The sequence below is a fragment of the Passer domesticus genome, chromosome 2 (assembly GCF_036417665.1).
Source record: "Passer domesticus isolate bPasDom1 chromosome 2, bPasDom1.hap1, whole genome shotgun sequence".
Lineage (NCBI taxonomy): Eukaryota > Metazoa > Chordata > Aves > Passeriformes > Passeridae > Passer > Passer domesticus.
Window position 1 is genome coordinate 41,250,621 of NC_087475.1, and position 23,300 is coordinate 41,273,920.

Here is a 23,300-nt window from a genome sequence, read left to right on the forward strand (position 1 = left end):
ATGTCATTTGATGGAGAATAAATCACAAGGTGAACAGCAAGGACACAATGCTACTGGAGGTAACTTGGGATAGAAGATGTAGTCCAGTGATTCCCTGGGCAAGCAACAAAAATATTGACCAAAAGTTGGTGTTCCAGTTAGACTGATACCTGTGGAACACTGATAACAAGATATTATAGCCAACCAAAATATTTTACAGCGTAAAAAACTTTCTGCAGTAGCTAGAAAGAAAAAAAAATGGGGGAGAAGTGTGCGGAGGGACAGAGAAAGCATTTGCTAGGAGTGAAAAGTTTAAAGTTTTCTAGCTGTTCAGTTATTTGAAAAGAGCATATCATAAATTGGCAATTTTTCAGCTGTTCAGAACAGCCCAGTGAATTTGTGTTGTCTCTCTCTAGGTATCTTCTTGGACAAAACAGAAGGATATTACTAAGTTAATGGGACTGGAAGAACCCATCAGCAAAAGTTCCCTTGGAACCGATTTACAGAATGAATGGGCAAATCAAAAACATGCAATTAGCAGCATGTGTCAGCCTTCTATATGATCCATAGAACTAAAAGCATTTAAGATGTGCCAGCCTCAGGTTTTTTGCTCCTTAGGGCATGCATGACATGAAAACAAGAGACTACCAAGCACCCATCATTACTGAAAATAGGGTATTTTAGTGATACTGGCATGACTAAAATGTAACTGCTGATCAGTGCCAATTAGCTAGAATAATCCTGTTAGCATTAGCTCAACTGTTCATTTATAAATCTCTGCAACACTAATTGTATTTGAAGTTCTTTTAACACTAACTCCTTTTTTGTGGTGCTGAAAGCCTTCAAAACACTCATCAATTGAACAGCTGATATAACAAACAATCTTTCTTTAACCCTTTGCAGTCTCAGTGCTATAAAAGTAGTTCTGCATATTAACTATATCATATATTGAACAAGTTTTTGGTTTTTTGATATATTGAACATTTCATTATATATTTAAAAAAGCACTATTTTCTCTTGCCATAGCAAGAGCTGTATCTTATCAAATACTGAGTATTACTGATTGCCAGTGTGTACCCCACTAAGAAAAGTGAAGAGAAAACCCCCCTTCCATTGCTATTGTTCTTTATCAAGCTCATAACTTCGATCACAACATCCATCCATTCGTCAAAAATAAATTATAACTGATTTTTACTTATTGCTAATTAATTTGTACCAGAGGAGCATTTTGGCAGGAAATACTTTCCTGAACTGAATATAGTTGACAATGTTGTTTCCAATTACTGGGCACCCTCATCAGCTCTGGATGAAGTTTTTAATCAAATCAAAATGGACAATACAGAAAATACAAGGAAGATTTCATTAAATAAATTTATTTGTTAAAATAATTTAACTCCAAATACAACTGCTGAGTTTGCATTGAGTTCTATGTACAATTCTTGTTTTATTTGAAACATCAAGGTTTAAACAACTGACATTGTTACAAAACAAACTGTTGCCCCATTTTAAGTTGCCAGTTGTATTAGAGCTCAACAATTAACTGTGAAATACATTAATTCACCCCTAGGAAACTCCAAATCAACAGCGTTAAGTCTGACTCCAGAACCCACTTCAGTCTTCAAACCCTGATCAAGAATTAACAGATGCACAACAATGCAGATAAAAGCCTCCTGCAGTTGTCAAACATTTGCTTTTGTTGCGGAGTTTCACAATTAAAGCCTAACCAGTGCTTTGATGGCACACTGGTAAAAAAAAAATTAAAAAAAAATTAAAAACAAACATGCACAAAACCCCCCAACCAAATGGCTGACATCTTTAGGTAACATTCTATACAGGAAAGCAAATACCAGTAGTTTTCCCACAGAAAAGTAATGGCAACTGTAGCACTGGGGTTAGGGAGAGGCTAGAATCAGAACAGAAAATGTCACCAAATTTCTTTTCTTGATGCTCTGAAAGGGTGGGCAGGGGGATGGGCACAACAGAAAAAAATGAAACAAAATCCAATGCAAGTTGTATTTAACACTCTTGATCTGATTCTGGTTTGTTTGCTTTGAATCACTTTTGTGTGTATTTTTAAGGGAAAGAGGAAACAGTTGCTCTCACTATCATAGCTTAAAAGAATAAAAGTTGCAACTTTTTTTAAAAAAAACAACAAAACTGGAGAAATGCTGCCTTTGTAGAAAAGTACAAAGCTCTACAAGAACAGCCAAAGGAAAAGTGGGTCTTTGGAACAAATCATAATATTTTAAGGCATGTTACAAGAAACTTTCAAATACTATAATTGGTAATCCTATCAGGGTACAAATGAAACAGTGACCCAAGACCAGTGATTCCTGCAGGGTGGCCAGACAGCCGCTGTGTGGCTCACCTGCTGCCTTTTCTGCTAACCCTATAACTTGAAAAATCTGTCGAGTGCAACTGTCATTGATTCAAGCTCCACTATCTTCACATTAGTGGAAATACAAATAGTGCATAACTACTTCCTCAGAACTATACAATAAAAAACAACACTTACACTTTGCTCCCCCAGCCAAGTTGCATGGTAGCTTACATATGGCCTATGCTTTTGAAAATGTAAGAGTGTAATGAAGAAACAAAACTGGGAGATATTTTCTTTAATATTTCTGTTACAAATTTACTGTGCAATTTTCCCTATATTTAAAGCCCATCTGCTTTATATCATGAACTTCATGTTAGGCTGTTCATACTCTACTTCATGCCATTTTCTTGGCTGATGAACAATCTGTCAGGTAAGATTTTTAACATCTCTGTAAATAATCTCGCATAACATGCACTTCCAATTCAGTTTGAAATTTGGCTTTTGTTTGTGGGTTTTCTTTTTTGAGGGCTTATGCAGTGGATCTCACACTGACAAGCTGTTTTGTGGATGGATTGTGCTGCTTGATTAACAATTTCCCAATCTAGATACTTGAAACCCTGAAATATCATTAATCCAACATCTCACATCTTGTTTAAGCATGGCAGCTGACACAACGGGCAGGCAAGGGGGTGGTAAGAGAACATTCATACCATCTAGTTTAGGCATGTGAGTTCTGTGACTTGGAGGACTAAAGTTAAAAGCCTAAGTTTGCTATACAGTCAATGGAAAGAGGTAGGTGCCTCTAGGAGGGCGATTCAGAGCACCCAAAATGGGCATTCAGATGCCAGAAATAAACGGTGTGCCTATCTCCCTAAGAGAACAAAGTACAGTAACAAAAGCTCTGCAAAGTAGGTGGGAAATGGGCTACATTTACGTTCTAGTAAGGCTTAATGCTCTGTGACATCTAATGCCCTTTGTCACACCGGTTGTGGAAAGGTCTTGAAAGATTAAGGGCAGAGTTGGCCAGTTCTCTTCCGTGAATATGATTTTCTTTAGTTATCATCCAGTGAACTATAATTCAAATGTTAAGGATATTTATGTATGGAAATCTGCAAAGTGTTTTCTACTCCAGTGTCCTTTGTGGCAGATGAGAGCGCTTTTAGGAAGTTCTGCAGATGGAGGCAAAACTCTCGAACCTAACTCCAATTACAGCATTTCTAAGGGCCATATACACACACACATACACACTCAACACACACACACACACAGCCCAGCACCCCTATTTTCACTCATTTAAACACAAGGAACTACACTGTTACTGCACAAGATTTAAAAACTAATAAACGCATGGTGTTATTTAGACCACAGGCTCAGTGACTGTATTTTTATGGCCAATTTTACCTATAAAAGATCCAGCTCAAGACAATCTCTCCAGCATTTAAAATCTAAACATTGCGATTGAAAACTTTTCTATACTTTGATTGTAAGACTTTGAAATAGGTATTTCTGTGCCATTAGTCATGCAAATGATAAATACTTCACTGCTATGAAACTAGCAAGTCAGAGCTCGAGCATCCTTTCCAAATAAAATATTTGCTCCCACCATTAAACACTCCAATAATTGGGGCAACCTTTCAATAGTGTGTCAGGCAATTAAAGAGCCATTTCCACACTCACCTAAGGAATTACAACCGTAACTATTTCACCTCTGAACCAAATGATTTCACATGGTTATTCAATTTAAGTTTTCAACATTAAAGCTATCAAATAGCAAACTGGATTTTCAAATGTTAGTTTGGGATCACACCAGAGAATGTAGCCCTTAAAGGCAAGAAAAACTGTTGTCTTTAACAAACTTAAAAATGCAGGATGTTCATACTGTCCCACGAGGTTTCTGCAGAAGGGAACATATGGATGAAACATGGCTTAATTTTCCTTACAAGATGGTACTAGTTAATCTATTAAAGTGTTCCTTGTTAGTAAGGCTCAGCAATTTTTTTTTTCATCACAGTTGCTTCCTCCTGGTTCAGTAAAGTGAAAATAAAGATGCTTCCTGCTTTGTAAACAGAGGGTTTGTTTGGCTTTTTGTAGACCAAAACCTGAAGCGATCCTCCATTTTCGAGCAGCAAAATGAAAGATTTAAAACATTCCAATGCCAGACTGTTTCTTCACCCGTCACTTGTTTCCAGATCTTGCCTCTCGTTTCACACACTGATACAATGTTTTCTATTTCAAGATGTGGGATAAAGTGTAGAAATAATAGCATTGATTTTGAAAAGAATCCAAACTGTATGGGTCTCTGGTAGCCTTTTCCTCCAACACTGTCAGAAGTCCCGGTGAAATCAACATAACTGACTGAACAAACTCAGCCACATGTGATAGTGTCCATTCTGAAGCGTGGTAATCAGACACCAAAAGACTTGGCTCTCCTTTTCATGCTTATGCTTGTTGTGGAAGGTCTTCAGAGATATCCTCTCCACTGCTTTTGTCTCCGTTTCCAAAAGGATTCTGTCCTCTTCGGAAATAGTTGCTGTTGTTGCTGTCTGACATGACAACACACGTAGGTTTGACTGGAACGACCCTGTAGATCAACTGACTGTGCCATAAAATTGCAGGTGCTCAAAGGGAAAAAACGGGTGAGATGTGGTCATTTAACCCAATTATATTCAGAGTCAGTGATTGACTTTCAATGCTCAGCTCTGAGTTAATGTTGCTACTTCACTACAGATGTATTTCAAGTGACCCACAAACCAGGAAGTGAAGTAGACAGTTTTACCACCTTACAAAATTTCTTCAAATTAAGTCCAGGTTAGGTCATTTTTAATGCTATTGTATATTACATGCAGAACAGCATGGATCATCTTTGTCTGGCTGTGCTGCATAGTTCATTTGTCTAACAATTTCCGCAAAGAGCTCATCCACCATTGTTTTACTTTTAGCAGAGGTCTCCATAAAGGGGCAGCCCCATTCTTCAGCTAAGGCTCTGCCTTCACTCAATGATACTTCTCTCTCACTTTCCAGGTCCACTTTGTTACCAACCAGAATTACTGGCACCTTCTCATACCTACAGTTGAAAAATAAAAACAACAACAATAATTACTTTTTTAAAAATGGCAACATTCTTAAAGTTAAAAAAAAAAGAAGAAAAAAAATCTATTTGCAAACAGTACAAGCCCTACAGGAAAGAGACATTTGAATGATCTTAAAATTTTACATTTAAAAAATGTGTATTTCACATTCTAGCATTTTGTTGCATATCTTGTTCCCCTCAGAGCTTTCAGAGTTCTACAAAAATCTTCCTCCTCTGAATTTTCCTTCCCTCCAGGAAACATGCCAGGAATACTTTCACACTACAAAAAAGAGGAATATAATACTATTTTGTCTGTTTGCAATCTCCATGTGTAACAACAGGATGGACACCAAATCCTCCCTTCAACATTACACCCTCCTTCTCCCTGAACAGGTATTTTGTATCTCCTGCTTGGGATAACGATGCAACACTCTCCCTTTCAAGAGAACATTTACCTTTGGTCAATATACATGGAACTCTCTGAATAGAAATAAATGAGACAAAACCAGAGGGCCAGTAAATTAATTCCAAATTTCAGGAAATGTAGTCCACTTCAAGTACTGCATACACACATAAGTACTGTTACATAAAAACACATATTAGATAATACAAAATGTATATCTCTCCCTTGCAGCATTCACTTCATTATGCCAGTTAAACAAGTTGAAGAGACAAAAAAGTCACAATTAAGTTCCAGGCAATACTATCACAGTTCTGCTTCATAATCAACTTGGACAGCACAACAGATTATGTTGCTATGAAGGAATTCTTCACTTTGCACCTCCTTGTGAAAAGATCCTTGCCAAATTTTTTTACAAAATTGAAATGCCTGCCTTTTTTTTTTCCATCCTCACATTCATAAACCTTTCTTCAGACATGAAACTAAGTGTTTCATCAGGTTTTGAATTTACATATTTGCCACAGAAAAGAAAAGAGAGAAGAAAACACTGGGCCTATTTCCAAAATACTCTTAACACAGGTTTTCTCATGAAAGCAACTAGGACTGAGAGAAAAACCACTCATGACTTTTCAGCATTCAAACCAGACCTAAGAGAAGCAAGATAGTACCTTCTTAACTAAACCTGATTTTCTCCTTCGTATTTTCTTAGTAGTATTGCTTTGAGTCAAATTGCTGGAGTAAGACTGAACTGTGGGCAGACAAAAGACGCAGCTGACACCTGCAGCAGCTGAAGATGTCACCCTCCTTAAGCCACCTTCTTCATCCCTCCCACCCATCCCCCCTGCCTGCCAGGCAAGGCAGCAGAGCAGTGCTGGTGCATCTGCCTCATCTGGTTGAGGGGAACAGCCTGTTTCCCTGTCTGTCCCCACTCTGCATGGGAACAGGTACCCTGTGTGCTCCTGCTGCAGGGACGGCGGGCTCTCCCAGAGTCCAAAAGGACAAAAGGCCAATAATGTCTCAAACCACATCAGCAACTCTTACATCACCAGACTAGTATAAAAAAATTGTCCAACTATGTCATAAGATGTAGCTGAAATTCTAAACTTTGTTATGCCTCTTTGCTTACTAAGAGAATGTAATTTGATCCATAGTCCAGGCTGTCATCAATAACTGCAGAGAATTCCCCTCACTTCTACCATTTTTCCTGCTTTCATTTACCATCTGAAGAGACAGAATCCATCTCTTACTCCGTGAATAAGTGTTTAGCACAATGATATCGTTGGAACTCTTGCAAGAACTAAGCTGCCATTAATAAAGTACCAAAATACACACAAGCATCTTGAAATCTGTCCTCCTGCATTTAAACACAAGATAGCATAGTCTTTAATTACATAAGATGGATGGCATTCAACAGATAAAAAGAAACACTGAATTGCTGTCTTATCTTTATTGTTCAGATGCATGTGCCCTATTGTATTTGCTATACAGCATTAAAAAATCCTTTAGTGCAAATAGCATCAGGTACCCCTTTCACTGAATTTCTTGATTTCTGAAGGCTCCGAACTTCCTCTCACTCTCCACTGGCTTGCCTTCTGGTAAAACTGAGAAATCCAAAGCAGGTGCTTGAGAAAGCCAGATGAACCAGATTTAAAACACAAGATCACCTCTCTGAGTTTTGTGACATCACTCCAATTGTTGAGAAACATATAAGGAAACATATACACACTTGATGCAGACTTACAGTCAGTTCCACTGAAAAATTCAATTGCTTAAAAGGTTTAGGAACCCTAGAAAAACTGGGCAGCTAAACATCTGAGTGTCTGTATGCTATGAGTACTCAGCACCTGGGAAATGGAGCAGTGGAAACCCTGATGTTTTGTACTGAAGAAGAGAAAGAACTGATGAGCTGACAGAAAAGATGTGAAAAGCCTAGTTTAATTTATTTGCACAGGACCATCAAGGAACTATTAGGTGGAACTGATAGAAGCAAATTTCTGTATTGTTTTTCCTGGTGCATTTACCCAATTCACTACCTACCTTCACTACCTAAAATGAGATCCTACAGTCAATAGCCTTATTCACCTTATAATTCATTCAACCAAACAACCAATGACTTTACAATACTGAAATGTGTAAGAAAGTGTTTCTGCAAAGCTCTCATTATGTCTTCTTAGCAAAAATAAAGCTGTTCTTGCAGAATACATCCCTGTACTACCTAGATTTTGAGTAGTTACTTTTACAGAGAAAACACATTTTATATATATATACATATTCTGTGTGACACATATTTTAGATTTTTATATATACTTAGATCTGTCTGTAATAAATACCATTTTTCTTTCTACATAGAAGAGTCAGTGTCTACTACCTAGAATACAGCAAATAATGGAAATACAGTCCACAGATACTGAGCAGAAGACTGGCTCTGGTATGAGCTGGACTTAAGTGCTCCAGCTCAGTATCAGTCCTGCCAGACCTAAGCTGAGTAGAGGGAGTCAGATCAGACTTCTGTGTATCATATTCCCCAAGTACCAAGAGGATGATGAACGGTGTGTCTTCATTCAGAGTCCTCAGGGCTTTGCACTTTCCAGCTTTAAATTCCGGTAACACGTTATGGAAAATCTAGCTCTTGTCTAAATCAAACTCTACAAGCTCTGAAGTTCACGCTAGCTCTGCACCCTTTACCTTTCAACACTGCCAGAATTTCCTGCCTCAGTATCCTGAGCAATTGTTTTTCTGATCAGTACGGGGAGATCCCTGGCTCAATACTTTCCCTACTACAGCTGCTGATCTCACTGGAGGCAATTTCTGCCTGCATCTGGACATTCCACTTGATACTCAGAGTTTGAGCAGCCAGATGTTGGACCCCCACCACTCAGGTGCAGTGTGGCAGCACAGGCCCACCAAGGGAAGGGCAGTTTCTCAGATCTGGGGGAATAATATGATTCTAATGAAATTTGAAGGGAAGAAGATAATCTCTTCACAGGCTTTTCACCCTGTTGAATTTCAGTGGCCCAAGAGAAAAATAGGTTCTTTACAAAGGAAAAAACAAATAAACAAAAAAAAGAGCCACCTTGCAATGTCCAAGCAGCAACTCATAATCCTTCCACACAGCTACAAAAATCAAACACAGGAATTCACAAATCCTTCCTCCAGTAGGATCTAACTCACAAATACTTTTAGCAGAGCAAAAGAGGCTAAAACCCCACCACCTATACTGAAGCCCTGAATCTAGGCTGCTGCTCCCATCACAGGATCTGTGAGAACAGCTCAGCCTGCAGCAGGAGCTGGGCAGAAGTTTTGCCTTTTGCTGCAGCCCACCTGCCCCTGCCTGTTCCCTTAGCAAGGGGAAAGTGGCACAGTTCTGCTCATTTCTGGAGCACGAAAATCCAATTTTCTCAGTATGGCTGGAAAGCTTTGAGCAGCACTGATCATTCCTAATGAAAAGCATGAGGGCCACCTGAAAATAAGAAGTGCTGCTACTTTTGTCAGTATCAAAGCAGCACAGTATGTATTCTGGGGCAAATATAGCAGAGCCTGTAAGAAACACTCTCAAATGTAGCCGGGGAAGGCTTGACTTTTTAAGACCTCTTCAGGAACAAATTTTTGCAAGACCAATTACATGTGTTTGCAGAACACGATTAAAGAACAAGGCACTTCACCCTGCTTAAATGGTCTCATTATCTTCAGCTCCAATATGACAAATACTGAGCAGTGGAGACTCCTGAAGAGGTAGCAGGACTGCAGACATTTATAGCCCTATGAGAGACATCAGTACAGAGTCAAATGCCACCATATCTAGGGTTTCCACTAGTGGCAAGGTACAGTCATTGCCCCATAAAAGACAATCAGAGTGTATTTCCCAGTTCTAGATAAATTCAGTGCTAAAACCCACCCTGTTACCCATCTTTAATAAACACCTGGGACCAATAGCCCACAGTACATCTCTCAGTTTTCCTGAGGATGGACACCACAGCCACATGAAATCAATAAATACACAAGCATCAAATGTTTTATGTGGCCCAGTTATACACCACTGACCACACAGCCTTATATGTCACACAGCAATAAATATTTCTATATTTTATCTTATCTCACACAGCACACACATAATCCACATTTCTCTTTACATTACTATGAACACTTTGATTAACAGCTTAGAACATTTAGAAAGCATCAAGGTGAATGGTATGAGAATGATCTTCAGAGACTTTTTCCTCACAGCTTTTCCACCTCCAATCACACCCCCAAAAACATGGGCAGTACCTGACTTCTTTTACAAGGTACTTCTCAGATTCTGGTTAGAACTGTCATTGGATAAAGATAAAAACAAAGATGATGTGCAGTGAAAATATTAAAAAAATGAAGATTGAAACAGCAAGAATTTAAAAACAAAACCCCCAAATATACACCAAGGCTAATAAACTGATCTGATTCCTTTAAAGAGTGGTAGATATTGCCCAGTACCCCTATGCTCTGTGTGCGTGTGTGAGTTGCAGCAATCAGTAGTGAAAAATGTACAAGCAGGTTCCTGTTTTCTAATTTGACATTCTGGAAGTGGTGTCTCTTTTCTAAGGTTTTTTCCCTGAGCTTCATATCAGACCCAAGTATTTTGAAACAAATCATTCTATGTAATAAAAACAAACCAAGATAATACCATGTATTCTTAAAGACCATTTTTTAAGTCCTGTTGAAGTTTTTGGAAAGAGGCATGATTACAGCTTTATATGATAAAAACTGGGACCACTGAAATACAAAAGGTATCTAGATGGAATAATCAAAAGGAGTCTCCAGTACTAAATCTCCTTTATTGCTTTCTACATACAGGACATCTCTCTTTTTTTTTAAATGCATTTCTGTCACTTTTGATAGTATTTAAGAAAAGGAAATTAATTTAAGGGATAAATATATTAGTGTTGAAAACTATGCAAATAATATAAAAAAGTCAATTAAAAATTGTTCTTCATTTTAGACTTAGAAGAATTTGTAGTGTGAATCTTGCCAAAACACACAGCAAAAGAGTTATGGGTAATATAAAATAAAGTATCAGAAATTACAGTTAAATCTATTAGGTTATTTACAAACTCACACTAAATGTAACTAAACATCCTTTTGTAATGTAACTTGCAAACTTTGATGGCCTTCAGTAAAATCTGTCCAACTTGAACAAGCAGTTTCCTCCTCTAGAGGAAGAACATATTCCAAGTGTAAATATCGAGAATTTTTCTAATACCTTTCACATAATTACTTGGATATTGAATGCAAAATCCTTGATAGCCAAAACTCACATCAGCTATGAAGGATAAGAAAAGGCACCGGGTGTTCCCCAGCCTGGTTCTGAGCCTCTCAAACACCAGGATGAGAGGAAGCAATACCACAGAATTTTCAAGGAGAAAACCATCTTAACCCTTTCTTGAAGCTACCAATTCTTGAACCAAAGCAACAGGAAAAAAAAATTTATATATACACGCACACTTCTGAAGCTATTACTACCTTAAGACAGACAGAGGAGACACCTCGCTTTTACCAAACCCCTATTATTTGTGCTTTGGTAGCTTTAAAAACTGCAGCTATTAGGGGATCACTGTGCAGAATTATGTTTCCATGGACTCCTGCAAATAGACACCAATAAAGACGTATCAATACCTGTATACATGTATAAATGTGCCAGAGAGATACTCAAATCTGAACAAAGGTAGGTTTCTGCAAAGTTTGAGCACTTTTCCCTCGAATGGAAATTATTACAGCTTCTCAGGCAAAACCACACAGAACAGCTGTAAAACTCCCACGATTCTGCTGCAAACAAGTCATTCCGGTTTACTAATTAATTGCATTTAATATTCAGTTTTGTAAGTTATATTGTGTAGTGATTTAATTTCTTAAGCAATAACTCCCAACTAAAAAAACAGTCTTAAAATAATTTTTATAAATGAGTAGATGTTAAAGAGTTTATTGGAAGTCCTACTGCAATTAGGTGGCTGAGTCATGAATCAGTTTGCTATAAAGAACAGCGTATGGCCTAATTGCAGGACTGGGATCTAACATTTTATTCTAGGCTTTGACATGAATTCCTTACATAGCCTTTGGGAAAACAAACTCTTCAGATGGACAGATTGAGGTATATAAAGTCATGATAATTGTATTTACTCATAGGACAGCAAATTAAATAATAATTGCAAAACAACTTGGGAGGATAATATTAGAATAATAAATAACACCACACCATATCACTTTTGAGGAGGCTTCAGAAACTTTGTTCTTGTACACAAAACTTTCTGGAAATAATGCCGTCAGCTTAAATAAAATACTTTAAAGTCAGTTCAGTTCTGTGGGTGTTAGAGCTGGCTTCACTTGCCAGTTTGGCTCATCATTGGTGCTGTGCTTGTAAGAAATTAGAGGAAATAGTTCCAAGCAAAAGCCCAAGAAACAACAACCAACCACAGTATACAGAAGCACTATAAATATCTGCTTCCCAGCTCTCACAATAAGCACTTTCCAACCAAAGCACTTGCACATATTATTCCTAGGCAGCTTACAGCTGAGACCTTCCAAGGGACTAGAACCATGGATTGTACAACCCAACACACATACTCAAAGGCCATGCAGCAAACTTACACACCCCTGCTGCAACAGGATGTAACGGGAGAATGGTATGAGAACGATCACATCATCTCTGTGTGAAGGACACCAAATATCTTTACAGGTCATTTCCATTCACTTCAGAGAAAAATTCTTATCAACAGAGGATTTTCTGCAACTAAGATTCCATAGGAGAACTAGAATAACAAACTCCTTCCATGTTTTCAGTCCACTTCTGCAAGTCACTACACATAGAGCCTACTTTTGGCTCTTCCTCCAGCTTTTTAAGATAAAATGTCAAGAGCATCTGAAAATTCAAAGGTCTATCAACATGTCTTAAGGGTTCACTAGTCACTAAAGTAAGGCTTAAAAAAAAAAAATCCCTGATCATTAAGATGTTAGGGAGACATTTTCTAATTAAGCTTGCAGAACTCCATGAATGTTTAAACTACATCCCATGACACTGTCTGTTCCCCTCAACATAAGGCTCTGGCACAGGTGAAGGAAAACAGTTTTCTGAGTGCTGGAGATGACAAGGAGCCAATGACACAAGTAGCTTCAGTTCTCATCTACTGCCATTTCAGATGCTCTGAAGTCTTCACAAACAAGAAGTTATTTTTCACCTTAAAAAGGACACTTCTCCCTAGTATATATCATTAAAATTCATAGCTAACACTGAAGTCTATTATCAAGAATGAAAAGACTCTAAGGGATATATAAAATCTACCTTCTTAGCGGCAGGTTTGCTGGGAGCATATCCAAACAAGATTTTAATCCTCGAGTTCCCTCTCTATGCCAATCAAAATTCTCATCTTAAACCACTGAGCATCAGCATCATCTTGTTGAAATCCTTGGCACATTTAGCAACTCAGAAACATTGGAATTTTCAAATGGGAATTTTCTGTTCCTTGGTTTAGCTTAAGAAGCAATAACCACAAGTAAATAAAAGGCAAACGTTTTACCTGACTGTTTCCATTGTGACTAGCTGCCTTGTTTCTAAAAGCAACACAAAAATCAGAATGTCCTACCAATCTGAGATTCTCACAGCTGCACCAATTTCATCTAGGTGTTCTCTCTCTACTCAGTTCATATTGAAAGAAGTCTGCTTGTCAAGAAAATTACTAACAGATTATATGGCATGCTATGGTTGCTTAAATACAAAAAGTTCTTGCTCAAAAAATTTCCAGACATTAAAGCTGAGCACCTAATTTTTAAAAAAATTACTGCTACTGCTGTAGGAATAACTCAACATCCTGAAAATTAGGTCTCGCATTTCAATATTTAAGCTTTGCATCCATAATTGAAAATTATTCTTAATAACCTCATTAGTTTTCTTACTTGAATATTTTTAAGCCATATCCATGCTAATATACTAATGTTTATTCCAATACAATGAGCATGACTGGATATGTAAAGGCTTTCAGTACCTACCAAATGTGTAATATATAGAAGATTCTAAAATTAAAGAGGTTACCATCTATCTTTTATTTGTATGCTGAAGTATCAAAAAAAATTTCTTTTAAATGACAACTTTTTTCAGACATAGCCACTTACAATTAAATTTTATCCTCAATGTCTTAGAGCAAAAACATTAAGCATCAAGCAAGAGGAATGCTGATATGTGATTTAAGAGATGTGGGTTCAGTTTCACACCCTGTTATAGACCACCTGTGCAATTTCTAGCAAGTCCCTTGAACTCTGTACCTCTGCTCTCCATCTGAAGAAGAGCTGTCAGCTTTAACCTCTATTGCCTATGGCACATAAACACTTCTGAGGTCTCCATCCTTAGTGATGGAGGTAATCTGAACATCTTGAAGCATGCAGTAGCAGTTTTGCTTGCTCTTCAACTGAAAAAGCACCCTGCATCCCAGATATTCTCAGCAGTAAGCTATGTAACACCACAAAACTTTGGGATTTCTTTACAAGTATTAGGAACGTTAGGGCAGATTCCGTGCCAACATCAAACCTGTCAGTAGCAAGACTAAAGCTGGTGGATTAGGTGTGCCTTGAAGCAAGAACACCAGCTTTGGGGTCAAAGTCATGGTTGTTACCTCACTTCAACACCACCAACTTGAGCAGAAACTGCAAAGGCTCACAATACCTTTAAACATACGCTGACAGAGAGATTTCTCCTCTTTCTTGCTCCTCTGTACAAAACTCTACCAGGTCATAAAACCTGCCTATTCTGGTGATGTGGGACTGAATAGGTGCCTTTACAAAGGCAAGGAAAAATGCAGCTATCTATTAAAAGCAATGCAAGCTTCTTGCACATCATACAAATCTATGGATTCCAGTTGTTTTATAGTTTAAAATTATTACACTGATGTGTTCAAACAACAGTGACCCTAAAATGTGTTACTATATATCAACACACGCTTTGTCACAAGAAATTTCTCTCAGAAGCATATCTTGATGTGCAAATGTTTAGATAAACTACTGTAATATTTTAAAATTCACTGTAAACTTCCTGTACAAGCAAGCACTGACAAAGGTGAGAGAGGAGAAAAAAAATGACCAAAGAGATTTGTACCAATTCAGATATATCAAAGTTTATGCCAGTAGCTCAGCTAAAAAATATCTTTGCAATAAAATACCGTTAACAATCCTCCTGGAAAAGCTGTAACAGCATCCAGACTTTGTATAAAGCACAGAATCTGTAAAGCAATTTATGAGTACAATGGTGAGTCTAGTTTCTTATAGAGTCTATCAATGCTGCTATCTAAAGTTCCAGTTTTTCCTTCTGCCTACAACTTTTCCCCTCACCATTCTCCAGTCCATAAATAGGATTAAGCATGTGCCAGTTTCTTCCATAACTACAGCAGCGACAGTATGTCTTTCCCACCAACAATTCTGACAGAACGAAATCATTATTTACATTTCTAATTTGTTCCAGATGTTGATCTGGGCAGGAAGGGACCTTGGGAAGTCTCCAGTCCAACCCCCTGCTCAGAGCAAGGACAGCCAGGAAATCTCAACCAGCTTCCTCAGGGCCATGCACAGTTCAGTTTTGAAAACTTCCAAGGACAGGTCTTCCACGATCTCTTTGGGAGTTTGTCCTAATGTTGAATTTAGTTTAACTGTGCTGCCAAATTCAAAACCTACTGGCAGGTAATGGAGGAAGATGAGACAAGTGGACAACTGAGTTGCACAGTGCTTGTTTACATAGAAAATGGCCGAGAAACAAATGACAAAGTTATATAAATATTTATAGCCATTCATTTATGTAGAGGAAGTGATAATCATAGTTACAGGCCTTGAGATAGACACGTATCTTAGAATTTTGAAGGCAAAATGAACTAACCAGATTTTGCAGAATTAGCTAAAGCTCAAGCATAAGTTAATGACAACTTCAAACCCTTTATCCTTGTTTATTTAAGCTACAAAATTGAAAACTTTTTGGTGGATACATAAAGTAAAAATAGCAAAAAATAGTGAAATGCATATGCATTTTAAAAGGGCCAGAAGACTATAGTTCTCTAAGTATTAGTTCACTTTTCAAAGCCAACACACTCTTATATTATTTTAACCAATTTATAATCACTAATAAAAATTCCACTGCAAAACTTGTTTAAACTATTTTAATAGGATTTTCTCTAGCTCATTAAAATTACACTTTAACATTCTTCAAGAATAGACTTAACAATTAATTCAAAACCTTCTTAGTAACATCACCCACTTCCAAAGGATTAGAGTTCAGGAAGAATCATGTTGTCCTGTCCAGTCAGAACCGCAGGGAAAGAAACAGTTTCTCTTCCATTTCAAGGTAAGAACCTTTTACTCCAAAAAGTCTGTGCTCCTGACTTTTGGCATTACCCAGATCTGACCCCTGAAATGCAAACCTTGGTCACAAAACTGACCTCTGATAATTTGATTGCCACGATCTAGTCTGCAGAATCAAGCATTACATACCGATAGAAACTGCAGTTCCATAGAGGCTTTTATTTATTTGCTTTTCAAAGAATTTGACTGTTTGCAATGAACCTAGCTGCAGGTCACTAAAACTAAAGAAAAAGTAAAACAAAAATAACAGGTCAAATTGGCAAACAACCTGGCCTGAACTTCTGCTCTTTGATCAGTCCCTAAGTAGAAGCTAAGGCAGGTAGATACCGGAGTTTTTATGATACTGAATAGCCTGAAAAGAATTTGTGTGTCTAGTTCAAAGCAGAGACTTGCGTTGCCCTAGAAACTAAAGAAGAATACAGCTTAATGTCCTTCAAGCTAATAAAAACATCCCACAATGCACACAAAAATACTTTGCAAAAAATGCTCTGCTGAGACAGATCTTCCTCACAATGGTACAATTAGAGTGGAACTCTGGATATTTTTCAGAAGATGGCCTACTTTACAGAAACTCTTAAGCAACTGACCACACTGATCCAGTGAACCAATTCAGGACAAAACAGTATAAATGCATTTTCTCTTTTACTGCAGAAATAGCATTCTTTTTTCAGTTCCTTTTGACCATAGTCAAACCCTCCTCTACCAAAAAGTAAAAGTCCAAGGCCTTGACTAGTATCATGAGCAGATGCTCTGAAAGCCTCTTCACTCCTGCCAAGTTTCTATCAGAACATTTTATTTTCAACTTGGTACGCAAAACCATTCTGCCATGACTTCAGAAAGCTGGTGGCCTTTACCTTACAGAACAATTTATCTAATTATCATATGCCTACTATAAATAAATAGAGCCCCGAGAAGGTTTTATTCTCCACAGGTTTAACAAGTCAGCTCCATCTTCAATATCTCAACTTTCTATCTCCAGAAATTGTATTCAAAAAGTGTATATTGTCTTGTTAAGTGAAACTGTTTCCACATCTAAAGATGAACAGACCAAAATAAGAGCTTCAGAATTGTCAGGATTTTTTGATAGTTTGATAGTTGTTTGTGCTTATTAAAATAAATTCTGGTTCATCTTCAAATACAAAATATTGCCTCCCAACATACTACCTCTAAGTGGAATAAAGATAAATATAAAGAACAATTTCTTGATAACCTTCCTTCTATCTTGAGCATAAACTTCAGAAATAATTTTCTTAGGAAATATTTTCATTCTTTCTACAATAAGATGGGTACCAATTAAAGAAAAACAACAGACCACTTCATTCTCAATCAGTGTTGTGAATATAATCCATTTGAATATCCAGATATTTCTTAGTAAGAACTTGTTTATAAGATGACATTAAATACAGGGGGGTACCTGGTAAAACAGTAAAATCTAAACATTTTACTTTTTCTCACATACATAGATGTGTGTATGAATAACTCAAATCTAATACTTGATTAATTATCAAAATGAAGCCATCTAGAACGAGGAACTCAGATATACTCATCATCTCAGATGTCGAGCTATTTATATTTTAACTACTGTATAAATGTTAATTTCCTTGGGTCTACTCTAGGTTATAAAAAGCTTCTCTTTCCCAGAAGAATTTTACTAACCTGTCTGACAGGCATTTTATTGTCCACGAAGACACTCTGTGGCAGCCAGTCAAGCCTGCAGACTGTTTTATCTTGTACCTGTTAACCCCAGCAGCAAGGCTGGCCCCTGGGACTCCACCAGCACCACGCTGCTGCATCTCTGGGGATGTGGGCACCTTGGCCGTGCCAAAGCTGTATCAGCAGCACCGGGGTCAGAGCCCAGGGCTCCGGCTGGCAGCATCCCTTGGGCAGCGGAGCGGCTCCGTGCTGGCATTCTGCCCGTGGCCGTGTGCCGGCCGCTGGCCGGTGTCACCCAGCGACGGAGAGCACGGGCCTCCCTTGCTGACAGAAAAAGCAACCCGTGCACAGGTGTGTGAGAGAGGGAAACAGAATTAAATCAGTGCCCGTGTTTCTTACTGACATAGCTTTTTTTTCAGAGGGAAACACAAATAAGCCAGGCAAACGTAAGAAACTTCCTTAAATGCTGTAAATTCCTGCATGGATACCAATTTTCATATCACCCAAATTAGGTATGAGACAAACAATGTGGCTTTACATTAGTTTACACAAATTTGTTCAGAAGCAATTTGGTGAAAGAATTTTCACGTGTAGACAAAGCCTATTTTAATTTTTTTAAAACAGAAGATGACTGCAGAACCTGATAGAATTCATTCATTTTTTTCCTTTTATCCTGAGTCCTGATCCCATATGGCTAAAAGACTGAAAATCTCTTGTGCGCATATATGCATATATTTGTATGTGAATGTTGTACACACATTTTAAACATCTCTCCTTCTGAGCAAACTTAATTAAAAAAAAACAGCAAGTACTTAATCTTATTCTAAGAAAGAAAATATTACCCCAATATTTACATGTCTATTTGTCACATTTTAGGTAGAGAAAGGATGGTAATTTGTATACTTAGCCCTGTAAAGTAACAGTAAGAAAATATTTGAAAATATTGAAATATTTGAAAAAGAAGATTTTCTTTTAAGAAAGAGGTTATGTTTAAAGGTACTGCGCACACATCCCCGAGTCCATTACACCTTCTTCATTGAATCACTAATTGGTAACTAGAATTTCCTGAAAACAGTTCATTAATTATTTTTTCCACATTAAGTTGTCCTATTCAGAAAGGCCATTCCAATTAATCTGAAGGTGTGTGCAGAGGTGTGAAGCCTAGTCTGTTCCCAGTCCTTTTAATCTAACCACATTTCTTGCTGACAAAGTCTTTCAAAGCAAGCGTTTTGATAATTTCTTGGAGAAGAATGTAAACTTCAATTACTAGACTAATTATCCCAGCTAGGAAGGCAATACAATTGCTTAATTTTAGAGTAATGATGGACTTTCAAAGTGTGACTTCTCAGCTTTCATCCAAGGCTGAGCTCACCATTGTCCCTCTCTGGCAGACGAAGCTACCACAATGGCAGTCACTATTTCTGACTAAAAACCAACTGGAGAAGAATTCAACATTCCTCAAGTTATGTGATTTCACACCTTTAGGTTATTTGTTTTCTTTCTTGAATAGACTAATTAAAAAAAAATTATGTTTTTCTCTTTTTTATTTTTTACCAAATACAGTTCATGAGAAAAAATAGAAAAGGTAATATTCTGCAATAAATTGCAGCAATTATATTGAATGATGAAGTTTTGAGAAGCCATGGAAATAAAATATTTTCTTTTTTCAAAAATCATACTTCTTTCCTCTGTAAAGCCTACAATGCAGCAAATCTATCCAGAGGTGAAAACTTTGTAAACACAGGGTGGTTTCTTTTTCTCCAATGTGTCCCTGTCAAGCCTAGGGACACATTAGCAAGCCCTGCAATTCATAGCACCCACCTTCCCTCTTCCTTATGTTCCAGAGCAATTTGGACATTTTAAGTTCAAGTACTCCAATCGTAGCTTTCTGCATATTTTGTTTTCCTTTCCATAAGAGAGTTACATTGTAAACTTTGGTAGGTAAAACCTGAATTGCATTGATTTGTTCAAAGAGTTATTAAAGTACCTAAGACAAAGCAGTCTGGATAAACCACCTTTCCACCATCAAGCTACCAAGATGTTTATCTTCAGTGTCTTGTGATACAATTTTGAGAGATACAGGCCCTTTGAGCAGGTCTGATACAGTTTAGTCTTGTGATGGAGGGTTCATTTCATCTGCAAGTGCCTGTCACCTCCTTCCCTTGAGAAAGGGCCCTGCTTCCCATTAAATGTTCACACGTCCTGTCTACAAACCATCACTGCAGCCCAGCAGTTGAGCTCTTGGCAAATACAGGCGTAACCAACAGTGTAACATCAAAAAGATGAAACGAATAGTAGCTCCAGTCCATCAGGAGACTGTCCAAGGACTGCACTTGCTCATTGTGGTTCCTGAAAACCACCTTCACACAGATGAGGAGAAAGTCTTCCAATTACATGGTTAGGGCGGAATCTGGGGCAAAAGGCCTGGTGGCAGCAGGACCATTCCCACAATGTAAAAACTGGAATTTGGAGTGGTAATATGAACAGTATTCCGTGCCAAGGGTTGTTAACAGACTCATCTGACAGGTAGCAATATTCTGATTTTGGTTGCTAAGAGATCTGGTTACAAGAGAGTATGAGAAATAAAGGAGTTACAAGAAGTTTGACTACAAACTGCTAGATAGTAAAAGGGACTCAGAAATTTGCAACAACTACATAATTAGACAGTGATACTTTGTTAAGTAACAGGGCTTCCAAAATCCCAGATGGGACAACTACATCCTGTATGGTACCAGACTAAAGGTAAGACTATTAGATAGCTACCCATTCATTCAGTCCAGGCAAAATTACCAGCTGATCCATTATGTTATCTTTAAAGGCAGCAGAGGACTCTTGAACCCCACTCCCATCAAAACACAGCCACACACAGCAGGCAGCCTGGCATCTCTCCAGTTTTAATCAATTTTGGGAATATTTGGATTGAGTGAAATTCTACAATGTGTCATCATGCTTAAATTTTCTAGAACATCAAGGACCAAGGAGCACAAGGCTATTGATTCTCTCACATGGCTAACCTATACCAGCTACTGGAGAAAGAGATGGCATGAAAGGAGACTGCTGAGCATCTGCAGCTTCTGACATTAAGTGAGGCTGCAGACAACCAAACTAAGAGACAGAAGAGATAGCTAATGAAGGCAAACTAATCAAGTTTCTTCCTGTTTGATAGTGAACACTAAAACTCTATGGACTCTTGACAGGCTATCCTGATATCTTCTCCAGTTTCTTTCTAGGAAAGAGGCTGTCATCCCTCAGACAACGATTTGTATAAGGTTAGACTTCTAAGCAGATTCTACTCCAAATAAAATTTTATAAACAGCAATATAAGCTGTGCATAGAACTCCTTCTAGAGAACGAAGGGATCTGAAGTACAAGACTTGTTAAGCCTGTGCTGTGGATGATTTGATCAAGGCTGTGGCCTACTCCATATTCTATACTAAAAAAGTCATACAAAGGCATTCAGAAACTCACTGCCCAAAACATACAGAATGAAACTGATGTGAAAATGGAGGTAGAGAGATTTACTCATTCTGATGGCAAATATTTCTGGGTCTGAAAGCAAAACTGAGGTAGAGAAATATACTGGGTCTCCAGAAGTGCTTAGAGGCCCATGACCAGGAGACTGCTTCACAAAATGTCTCCCTGCCCAGTAAATTTCTTGAAAAGCTGCTCCCACCCAAAGTTTTTGTCAAAACAAGGTATCTGTCTGAAGGCCTAGAGCTGTGCAAGCCCAGCTGAGCCACATACTGGAACCAAAACAGGGTCACACACCTAAGGTCTCTGCAGGCTTACACAAGCAGCCAAGCCCCTCAAGAGGCCTAATTCACTAAACATTGCTTACTGAGGCTACTAACACAACAACAGTGAGATATTCAAGAAATCCACAACAGAGATCAGTTCCACAGAAAGCCCTGGGAATAGAAGCCAGTGGTGTCAATGCTGTTTCTCACATTTAACATAGTACAGCGATTACAACCCTGATCAATGAGGTGACAGACCTGCACTACACACCTCCTTTAGTCACAGGAGTTTCACATCTGCCTTTCCCAGAAGACTGTTCTAACCACTCATCTGCAAGACAGGTTCAGAAAACACTCTTCAATCGTTTTGTTGAAGATGTACCACTATGCAGGTAAGTACAGACACAAGGCAAATTCACAAATCCCAAGGGAACCACAGAAAAGGATCGGATGTACAAGATAAAGAAAGGTACCAGGACTGGTACCCAGTCATTTCTCAGGACTGCTTATTCTCTTTAGATTAAGAAATCACTGCAAAAATGCAAAATTGATATCCCATATAGTTAATGATCACCAGAAGACTCCCCTAGTCCAGGTGACCATAATATTTCAGGAAAGGTCAGCTGTTGCTTCATGATGACATACTGACTTCTACTTCTCTCCCATTCTTTTTAAGTGTTTTGACTCGTGGCCAAGCCTGTTTCTCAGGAGAAAAGATTCTGTATATATAACTTGGTAGTTTGAGTGGTTTGCTGCAACAGTATTATACACCTTAGAACAAAGCAGATTCCTAAGGAAATGACCCAAAATAGCTTAGTGTTTTTTTCCTGAAAGGCCTAGGTCTCATTTATTTATAAATGAAATGCATAAAAAGAGAAGGTTGGCATCAGAGAAAAATATTTTTAAAAAGGCATCTGTTCCAGAGCACTGCATGTTCAGAAGACTGATGCCAGGAGTGCCTGCTTGCATCCTGCACATTTGGTACAATAACGAAACCAAGCTCTCCTACCTCCAAAGCCTCCATGCATCCTGAGGAGCTCATCTGTTAAAGAATCCAAGCAGACTGAACAGATTTAAGTGGTACCACACTGAATACTGCCACTCCCCACTCTCCAAACCTAACACCACACCCAAATGGAAAAAAGGAATGGGAGAACTCACTTCACATTGTCACTCGGACTTTGACAGTGGACTGCAGCAGCCTTAACCCAGCAGAAGGTGACTCATTCTTCTCTATTCCAGGCATTGTAGGGAGTGACATGCATGTCAGCTACCAAGAATCTAACTGCATCTGAAACTGTTATAACGGAGCAGATGCCTTCTTTAAGCACTGAGATGGAGAACCTGGATTTAACTGGAGACTGAAAACACTCAGACCAGTTTAGATTTTTTGCTTTGTGGGGTTAGAGGTGTATGAAAGGCATCTGACAAAATCCTCCAGAAGAAATAGTTCAATGATCATCTTCTGCCCTCCCAGTTATTAAAGAAACCCCAACCTGAATTTTTGAAGCTAAAAAAACCTCACAACTAAACCACAAGACACCACTGTGTGACAGGCCTTCAGCAGAATTATTTCAGCAGAAGGGCAAATTCTGAACCTGGTGATAGAAGACAACTACTAGGAAAACCCATAACACATCAAGTTCTTTTGGCAGAGGAAAGTCATCCACAGACTGAAAACATACCTTCCTAAAAACATGTATTTACAAGTAGCAGTATACAAATTACGACTGATGTCATAGTTCAAAAAATACACTTGTTCAGCATTTTGCAGCACTAAAT

General features: G+C 38.2%; 1 protein-coding gene across 1 annotated transcript in view; it reads right to left on the reverse strand.

Moving 5' to 3' along the window:
• Window positions 1-1,336: 1,336 nt before the first annotated feature.
• RAP2A (RAP2A, member of RAS oncogene family) overlaps window positions 1,337-23,300 on the reverse strand; it is a 30,879-nt gene continuing 8,915 nt past the window's right edge. Inside the window, exon 2 of the mRNA XM_064408417.1 lies at window positions 1,337-5,363. Within this exon, the coding sequence (XP_064264487.1) occupies window positions 5,126-5,363 (238 nt within the window). The 3' untranslated portion in view covers window positions 1,337-5,125. The remainder of the gene's footprint in view (window positions 5,364-23,300) is intronic.